Raw genomic sequence first — 9,652 nt, 5'->3', positions numbered from 1 at the left:
TCAGTTTTTACTTTTTTATGCAGTATGCAATCATGCTAACTCCCATTTTATGCAGTAAGCAAACATATTTGTCCCTATAAACGTATACACCGCCACAAACTTGGTATGTGTAACAACACCATGAAATTGTCAGTAAATGATAATAAGCTAACTGGAGATTTAAAAATATAATGGTATATCAGAAAGTCTATCGTGTGGGACTATCAGAATGCATATCCATTGATGATGAACTGAGATCAAAAGGACCCATTTCTCCATTTTGGTTAAGAGGGTTTGACTCGTGGTACCTTGTTTCATTTTCCTGTGCCAGACAACCATCTGAACTCGGACCTTGCAATAGGTAACAAGGCAAACCGCTGCTGCTGTCAACCAGGCTAGATAAAGCAGCAGTTGCGAAGCTTGAGTTCTTCGTTTGATCACAGTGACCAATCTGGTGGATACGATCACCTTCTGCAGATCCGTTCATACTGGCAGAGTTGTCAACGTTCCCATTTGTAGACTGTATTGCAGATTGAAAATGTTGATGCACCAATTCAGAATTTGGGGTTAATGTGTCCTCACCATCAGTCTCATTCTGTAAAGCATGTTAAAAAGAGTAGGATGAAAAAACCAAGTGGCATTTATCATTTAGACGAATTTAAGAACGAAGATTGAAAAGTGTCGCAGATTTGAGCAACATCTTGGCAACATACACCGTTAAATATTGTTAATAACTAACTCCGAATCCAAAATTCAGTTACCAAGAATTAAATGTAATTTAAGAGTTATACTGCAATCTTATTCCAGCCACTAAGCTGCATATCATAAAAAGACAATTTGCCATTTATAAAATTTGACAAAATAAACAAAATTAACCAACAGATTATAAAAACAAACATACGAGTGATTTGATGTTCATTGAATCTCAACCAAGATTACAGGGAATACTGTAGAATGCAAAAGATGTATAAACATAAACAAGATCTGTTTTACACTTGAGTTTTATAAGAGGTCATGGGCAAATAATAATGAGAAGACATGCCAGAACTCAGTATTTAACATTTAATATATATAAAATGTAATTCCAGCAATCCTCAGAAAAACTCGTAATTAAAATGAATATAGGATTTTAAACATCTTGACATTGTTACTAAAAAACCAGACACCGATGACGATATTCCTTATAGAGCAAGAAAATTTGTTGAAGTGAAGAGAGGCATTGAGAATTATATGTGATCGTTTAACAAACACACACACACACACACGTATATAATTTTAATAATAAACATGTGGTATGAGTCAGTGTTATGTAATTGGGAAATAGCATGTACAACAAAGTTAGTGTAACAAAAATAAAAATATTAAAGTGGATGTATAATTTTACTAGCAAAGACAGAATATTTCGATTCATGTGCGGTCAAAGTACATGATAAATAAAAACAAACCATTTAAAATGGTATGAAAACATTCAAAAAAGATCAGCAGATGCTCTCTTGAGTTAATAAAAGCTGGTGGTGCATGTAAAGAAAGAGCAAGGTCTTACGAAAAACTTTGCCAAATTGACTAGGAATTATTACCATATACAATAGTAAATGGCACGATAAAAATAATTCCATGCAGTCAACCACAAACAACTGGGACATCAAGACTACTTATCGTGTTGTTGTACGCAATGAGATGAGAGCATAAGTCTACATAAATTGCAATAAGAAAGTCTTGAGAGCACAAAAAGAAAAATTGCCTGCAAATAAGCAACTATATCAGCTACAGTCACTGTTGACCCTGCATCACTGTATCTCACAATCAGTTGGTAAAGTTTTTCCTGCATAAAAGTATATGCACAAGCAATAATTATTAGTGCACAAGATTTGGTTGGCTGCAAAAGATACTTGAGTGTCCTTTGCTATCTGAGAACAACCATTACTCTTGTCCTTCCTTGAACACAAGCAAAGTTTTGCAACTTTCTCAGCTAACAGATGCCAAAGCTTGAGACATGCAAAGACATATATACAATACTAACCAAACAAAATTATACTGAAAGCAAAACAAAATCCAATATATCATCTGAACTAAAAAAAAAAAATGAGGGTGAAAAGAATGAAAGTAATCGAGATAAAGGTCCGCCCAAACGCATAACGGCATGGGTTTGTTCCCATGAGACACTCAACAGTTAAAGCTCAAGTTGAGCTCATGATTCCCACATCACTTTAGTCCATGTTATTTTCTTTCAGCTCTTAATCCAATTGTTTTACAATAAACAGATTGTTAAAGAGACGAGGAAATAATATGCTTCCATCAACATCTAGTATGAGAGAGACAATATGCATCAAGAGCCATAGTTCAACTTCAACTACCAAAGAGGCAAATTTCACAAACTTCAAGAAATAAAAACAATACATAAAGATACAAACATCTAGAAGGATATACATACAGATATAATGTATATACAAAACTTGTAATCTTAATTGATCACAACATGAGATGCAAACAATTCAAACAGGAAAAAAAAAAAAGCTGATTGGGTGAAATGATCAAGAAATTTCCAAGAAAGGAAAAGAAAAAGGCATTACAAGAATGATGCAAACTTCCCAAGCATAATGTTCCACTACAGAAATCTACTACCTCAGTTATAACAATTGAGTGCGAAAGGACAGATACCAATCATCAACCAACGCCCTAAGAAGAAGAACAATAACAATAACAATGTTTTAAGGTCCCAAATAAGGAAGAACACCGACCCACCAAAATTAAGCGAATATTATACAATTACGGAAATCTATGACCTCAAATGTATCCTGAAAACCAAATAAAGATCCAAGAACAATCATCAATAGAAGACCTGAACAAGAAGACAGACATGCCATCAAAAATGAGAAACAACGTTCCACTACACAAGTCCATGACATCAGATATATCCATCAAGGCAGAAAAGGTAACCGAAAACCAAAAATATCAAAGAACTATCATCAACCAAAGCCCTAAAGAAGAACACCAAGACACCATCAAAATCTGGCGAATAATATTTCATAACAGGAATCTCTGACCTCAGTAGTAATTATCAAGGCAGGAAAGACGTATGAAAAAAGAATAAAGATCCAAGAACGAACATAAACAAAAGCCCTAAAGAAGAGCTACTCGCCATCGAAATCGACCGATATATTCCATTACAAAAAATCTATGATCTCAGTGGTACCCATCCAGGCAAGAAAGATATATTAAAACCCGAATCAAGATCCAAGAAGGATCATAAACAAGAGCCCTGAAGAGGAACACCGACTCGCCATCACATCCCGTTACAGAAATTCACGACCTCAGTTGTATCCATCAAGGCAAAAGAAGATAATATGAACCGAATAAAGATCCAGCAAAATCATAAACAAAACCCCTAAACAAGAACACCAACTCGCCATCCGATCGAGCGAAAAACATCCCATCGCAGAAATCTACGTCCTCAGTTGTATCCATCAAGGCAAGGAAGATATATGAAAACCGAATAAAGATCCATCAGCGATCATAAACAAGAGTCCTAAAGCAAATCGCCGACTCGCCATCGATGTCAACAGACTAGCATCCCGTTACAGAAATTTACGACCTCAGTTGTATCCATCAAGGCGAGAAAGATATCTGAAAACCGAATAAAGATCCAGTAACGATCATAAACAAAAGCCCTAAGAAGAACACCGACTCGCCATCAGATCGAGCGAATAACATCCAATTACAGAAATCTGCGTCCTCAGTTGTATCCATCAAGGCGAAGAAGTTATACGAAAATCGAATAAAGATCGATATGCGATCATAAACAAGAGCCCTAAAGAAGAACACCAACTCGCCATCGATGTCAACAGAATAACATCCAGCTACAGAAATTTACGACCTCAGTTGTATCCATCAAGGCGAGAAAGATACATCAAACTCGAATAAAGAGCCAGCAACGACCATAAACAAAAGCCTTAAAGATGAACACCGACTCGCCATCAGAATCCAGCGAATAATATCCAATTACAGGAAGACACGTCGTCAGCTGTGTCCATCAAGAAAAGAAAGATAAATGAAAACGGAATAAAGATTCAGCAATGATCATAAACAAAAGGCGTAAAGAAGAACATCGACTCGCCATCAGAATCGAGCGAATAACACCCAATCACATAAATATACGTCCTCAGTTGCGTCCATCAAAGCAGTAAAAATATATGAAAACCGAATAAAAATCCAACAACGATCATGAACAAGAACAATGAAGACAAGCACCGACTCGCCATCAGAACCGAGCAATATAACATTCTCTCGATCAAGATAAAAAAGATTATGAAAAAAAAAGTTCATCAACCAAAGCCCTTAAGAAGCACACCCACCCACCATCGAGATGGAGCAAACGGCGAACACGTCTGCGTCAAGGAGCAGCCGGATCGGGCCAAAACGACCGAGTTCTGACGAACGGGGGAAAGGGGCGTACCAGGGCGTAGCGCTCCCCGGCCTGGAAGGCGACCTTCTTCTGCGCCAAGGCCTGGGTGTAGATCTGCGACAGCGAGTTGGCGCCGCCACGGAAGGTCGAGTAGATGGTGCGGTCCACCTCGTCCAGCCGCCTCGTCACCGCCTCCGGCTTCCTCTTCTTCGCCATCGAACGACCCTTCCCCCCTTCCTCCCTCCGAGAAACCCTAGAAGGCAACCAAATCAAGAACGAGGAAGCGAGGAGAAAAGGTGGGGGGAAGGGGCCGGTTTCTCGATGTCGGTCGGCTCTTAATGGAATGAGTCCGACCCGATCCGAAATCCGTATTGGTTAAGACGTACTCATGAGTACATCAAATCGAATCCGAAAAGCACGTGTCCACGATCCGTAAAGAGGAGTTTTCATTCACTACAGTACCGTATCGGCCATCGTCGAGTCACGTGCAGTTAATGTCCACAGACCTCTTAAATCACAAGATCAGGTTGATCGGACGGTGGACGTGTCCCTGTGCGGTGTCCCCGTCGAGTGCCCGATAAAAGAGCAGCTCTGCTACTGGTGTCATCATGTGCACGCATCTCGACGTGACATGGACGGCCGTAACGACTCTTCGAGATGATCTCTTACGTGTGTTTGGCTGCATGCAGCGAATTCTGTGCGCTGAGAACAGTATGTGCCACCTGAAAAGGTTAGCACTAATCTTTGTGACTATCCTCCGACGCACATGAATTACATAATAATACATACAAACAAAGTATAGAACGAAAGGTATTAATACTAAGGATCGAACAACATCAAAATAAATATTTTAATACGAACATTAGGAAAGATATCTATCTATAGGCAGTCAAAACCTGTTGTTTAATGTTGCCACGTGTGAATGAGTTCAAGAGAGGAACACTGTGGTGTCTTCTTATCATTGGGAATTGAAATCATCAGTGAAATTAATTTACACAGCAAGACAGTGCATCATAAAATACCACAGAGTCTTCTCCCAATAACCCACTGGAAGGCTATTTACGGCACTGCACACCAATCAACCTGAAAGGAGCAGTAGTAGTATTATTCTATTCTCTCTTCCATGCTGGTTATCTTTTGTGCCCATCAAAGTGATCCAAATTCTTCTATCTTATTGGGGAATAGCTTCCTCCTTCCTTGAAACTGCAGAGCCACTAATTAAACAAAGGCAGCACAGCCAAGAACAGAAGCTTATATCAGGTAGGTCTCCATCCCATGGAATCTTTTGTTAGTCTATTGCTGTGTGCAAGAAGAAAAAAGGGAGCTGCCTCAAATGAGAGCTTGGGAAATCTCAAGCACCTCGAAGCTTGTGAGTTCCCGTTCAGTGATGGAAATATTCATATCTGATCCAGATTGAGATTTCATTTTGGAAGATCTAATAGCTATGTGGATTATTTCCTTGGGGAAAGAAAAGCAAAGCTGTGAGAGGCACTTACTGGCCTTGAGTGCATCCGAGGACCACAAATGTAGAACAATGAAGAGTGCCCTTAGAAAGAATAGGATTGTTGTGATAGACTAACATTATCAATCAAAAGTACTAAGAATGAATAGTATATCATCGACATCGAGGTATATAAAATTATGTGATTAAGATTTAAATGATGATATAATGGGCAATAACTCTAGGATAGAAGTCACGACCAATATATATTTTCAAGAACAAGTCCATCTCTCTCGGGCCAACTCTGTTGTGTCCTTCTTCTCCTGGCCTCGATTAGATCGACGTCCACCAAACCCAATGACAATGTCGATGTGTTTCAAGGAGTCGTAGATTTTGGCCCCACAAGCTCCGCTTTGTCCATTCTTTTCTCTTTCTTTCTCTGCCATCAATGTCCCCATGGAAGCGAGCCAAAGCTCCACCCATCTTGTTTGCAGCACCATCTCCGAGTGCTCTCTCTCTCTCTCTCTCTCTCTCTCTCTCTCTCACATATTAGTTAGTACATGCAAGAAAGATTCAGACACACAGAGGATAGCTTTATGAGACCATTCATGGTGATCTCACTGAAAAGAAATGTATACATTGGCTTTGATAGTTGATTTGAAGTGACTATGGAAAGCAGGGTTGTCATGGTCTATAACTGCTATTATTTGCTTACAATTTCCATAAAAACAATAGATAGAGTAGAGCCATAATCTTGCTTAGATTAGACTGATAATTAAGAGTTCTTTTGGTATTATATACTTAAACATGAATTAAAGTGCACTAATTCTCCTCCTACTCTTTTAAGTGCTAGGTTGATTAAATCATGATAGGATGATCTATAGCTAATGGATCCCGACACATCAAGTCTGTGTCAACTCAAACATTTTTATGGGTGATCAAGTCAAAATCTGCGTCTGGTTTTTGATGGTCATGAAACAGAGGAGTGTTTCTGAAGCCACACTGCTGCACTGATTTTGATGCATGCAGCTAAAACAGGGGGAGGGAGAGGGTGGTTTGTGGCTCTGCACAGTGCAACCTTTTGGTACATTTGTCAACCTACTTTTAACTGCACTTGGTGGTCTTCTTCCTATCAGCAATCTCTCTTCCAGTTTCAGAGGGTGAGGGATAGGGAACACAAGGAAGACACACACACACACAAGTGGGAAAGGTGGGCTTCACTCCTTTGTACCTCTCTCTCTCTCTCTCGCTCTCTCTCTCTCTCTCTCTCTCTCTCTCTCTCTTTCTTTCTTGAATTATGTTTATGACCCATGCATTTTCTTCTATTTTCCTTTCATAGTGTAGCTGTTTGTATGTTTTGGACCTTCAAGCATCAAGACTGGTTTCTCTAGAGAAACATACATGGAGTAGTCTGCTGTTCTGTCTGGTTTATCTTCCTTGTGCTATGCAGGTCTGCTCCTCTGATGATTCAGAGATTATTCATCTCTTGCAAATAGTTTAATGTTTTCGGTGCTCCCTTCTTCTGGTGATCGAAAGCCTTCTTTTACCTGTCTCGGTGCATGACATTGACACTTTAGCCTTCATCTCTTTGACCTTTTGATGACACCCAGGAGGGACTCGTAGCTTTCCTAGAAGCAAGCAACGAAGCGGAGGTGGAGCTTGGAGACGATGCTGAGGAAAAGCAGCGGACCAGTTCGCAAGGATCAAAGCAAAGGGTACCTGATGTATCATTCAGCCTCAGGCTGCTGCTTCTCGTCTGATGGTGTGGTGAAGAAGACCGGTGTGACGTTTGGCAGCAGGGGCTCGTTAGAGTCCGATGCAGTTTGGAGCCCTGCATCTCCTTTGGACAAGGGCTTTAGCTCAGGCATTAATGGTCGGAACAAATGTTGGGACGGAAGCAGGGTAGGCCTCGGCCTGATTGATGCTCTCGGTGATGAATCCAGTCCGTGGGGGAAGGTGTTAGGGTTCCCCAGGAACGAGAACATTGTGTTTGCTTCACAGATGAGGTCCAACATCTCAATCCCCAAATCACATCAGGTAGGTTTGGGAGATGATTCTTTGGGAGCGGCTCCAAAATCCTTACAACCTCGGATTGGATCATCCAAACCTGGTTCAGTTTGCTCAGGGATGACCATAGAATTAAAAGGATGTAGATTGGAACATGAGGAATTTGGACTGCTCCATTCATGTCCGGTGGATACCGGTAGATCTTTGCTCCTTACGAAATCCATCGGCAACATCCTTAGGTCCAATTCCGAAGTTCTTGTATCAGATTCCGAGAACTCCATGGATTCTTGGTCACTGGCCAAAGAGGACACCAGTTTTAGCTCTTCCTATGAATTTATCAGTTCACTTTCAGCAAGCGAGATCGAGCAATCGGAGGATTACACTTGCATTACATCTCATGGTCCTAACCCTAAGAAGACTCACATTTTTGGAGACTGCATACTTGACAGCCACTGCATTGAATCACCAACCATCAGGAACAAGCAGAGGAAAGACAATGAAGGGTCTTGCAAGAAGAATTCGGAGGGGGGAAAGTACATCTGCATGCATAGGTTAATCCAGGAATCATCTCCAATCTCTTTCATCTTCTTCTTCTTAAGATGCATTATTTTGCCCTACACACATGAACCATCCATCATATTACTGCTCCAAGCATTTTCATGAAGTAGCATCACACCGAGTGTGGCTTAAAATTTCTGTGCAAAATTGCAGAGTCAAGGAAGCCTTTGGTAGCTGCAAATGTCGCGACCGGGGATCTTCGCTCGAAAAAAGGATAGAGAAATCCAGAATCACTTCATCTGTCTCTCCTGCTTCAGCATTCCATGAGGAGACATTTCTTGATGATATGAAACTGGCTTCGTAGACCGGTTGTTTGACCATCACTAACACCATTAATAACATGAGCATTTAGATTGGCAACACAAACAGTTTGATCATCCGTCTCTCAGGAGCTGTCTGCGTGAATTCTTCAGCGGTTGTCGATGATCACCATGTACATTCACCTGTTTGCCGATCTTATTTGTGTTCATGATAGTGTTGGGACATATCAGGGTCTGCTCCACCTCTTTCTGTTTTTTTCTATACCTCAAAATCAAAGGCAAACATTGCTTCGCGACCGACGATTTTGATCATAGAGGGGGTGTTTAGCTACTGCATTGGCTCTCAATCAATTACATAAAACTGTTTGTGAACTGTATGAGCCACAAGCTAATGAATATGAATCAGCAACTCTCAGGCAGAATTATGGATTTTATTTGCTTTCCTGATGCTTCTTTCATTAGGTGCTGGTTTGTCATTGCTACATAGATTCCAGTGACCTGCAATGCATTGAAGTGACAAAAAGTGTAATGGCAATGGTGCTTGTATCATTTGCCCTTTACTTGAGCTCCACTCATCCAAGAATCCTAATCTGCCTTTCCTCAAACATTTTCTGTGCTCTGTTCTGCTCCTCAATTGGAAGTGTTGACAAAGAGGACTCATCTCATATAGCAACACATGAGATTTCATCAAAAAGATTGATTCCATCTGCTATCTTACACAAATTATATCCTCTCATTTGTCTCCATGTTCATTGGCTTCATGGGAAGAATCCAGCTCTGAGACTCGATAGATTCTCTGTTGCTGCTTTCTCATCTCCAAAATGATGCCAAATTTGGACCGGGTTCCAACCCGAGCTTAAACCGGAAGATTTTGACCCGAATCGGTTTTTCTTTTTGGGTTGGGTTTGGACTAATCCATCTAATTTGCAGCCCACTTGAACTTAACATAACACGTTTCAATGGACCCGGTCCGTTCCTGAACTTACGTGAAACGGGTACCGGCTC

General features: G+C 40.6%; 2 protein-coding genes across 5 annotated transcripts; one reads left to right on the top strand and one right to left on the bottom strand.

Annotated features, from left to right (window-relative positions):
* Positions 1-126: 126 nt before the first annotated feature.
* Positions 127-4,717, bottom strand: LOC103969370 (uncharacterized). 2 transcript variants are annotated; one of them, XM_009382873.3, is made up of 3 exons: positions 4,433-4,714; positions 1,721-1,801; positions 127-574 (listed from the first exon to the last, which is right to left on the bottom strand). In XM_009382873.3, the coding sequence occupies exons 1-3, from the start codon at positions 4,595-4,597 to the stop codon at positions 188-190; spliced, it is 633 nt and encodes a 210-aa protein (XP_009381148.2). In that variant the 5' UTR covers positions 4,598-4,714; the 3' UTR covers positions 127-187. The 2 variants fall into 2 exon arrangements, with proteins under 2 accessions (XP_009381148.2, XP_009381149.2); XM_009382874.3 differs by lacking the exon at positions 1,721-1,801 and having other exon boundaries at positions 4,433-4,717.
* A 2,160-nt stretch (positions 4,718-6,877) lies between these two features.
* Positions 6,878-9,094, top strand: LOC103969369 (FCS-Like Zinc finger 10). Of its 3 annotated transcripts, none has more exons than XM_018819343.2 (4): positions 6,879-7,032; positions 7,162-7,272; positions 7,433-8,380; positions 8,541-9,094. In XM_018819343.2, the coding sequence occupies exons 3-4, from the start codon at positions 7,491-7,493 to the stop codon at positions 8,689-8,691; spliced, it is 1,041 nt and encodes a 346-aa protein (XP_018674888.2). In that variant the 5' UTR covers positions 6,879-7,032; positions 7,162-7,272; positions 7,433-7,490; the 3' UTR covers positions 8,692-9,094. The 3 variants fall into 3 exon arrangements, with proteins under 3 accessions (XP_009381147.2, XP_018674888.2, XP_064944386.1); XM_065088314.1 differs by having other exon boundaries at positions 6,912-7,032; positions 7,167-7,272; XM_009382872.3 differs by lacking the exon at positions 7,162-7,272 and having other exon boundaries at positions 6,878-7,032.
* Positions 9,095-9,652: the final 558 nt, after the last annotated feature.

The sequence above is a fragment of the Musa acuminata genome, chromosome BXJ1-10 (assembly GCF_036884655.1).
Source record: "Musa acuminata AAA Group cultivar baxijiao chromosome BXJ1-10, Cavendish_Baxijiao_AAA, whole genome shotgun sequence".
Lineage (NCBI taxonomy): Eukaryota > Viridiplantae > Streptophyta > Magnoliopsida > Zingiberales > Musaceae > Musa > Musa acuminata.
Note: the sequence above shows the minus strand (reverse complement) of the source record. Positions and strands in the feature narration are given on the sequence as shown.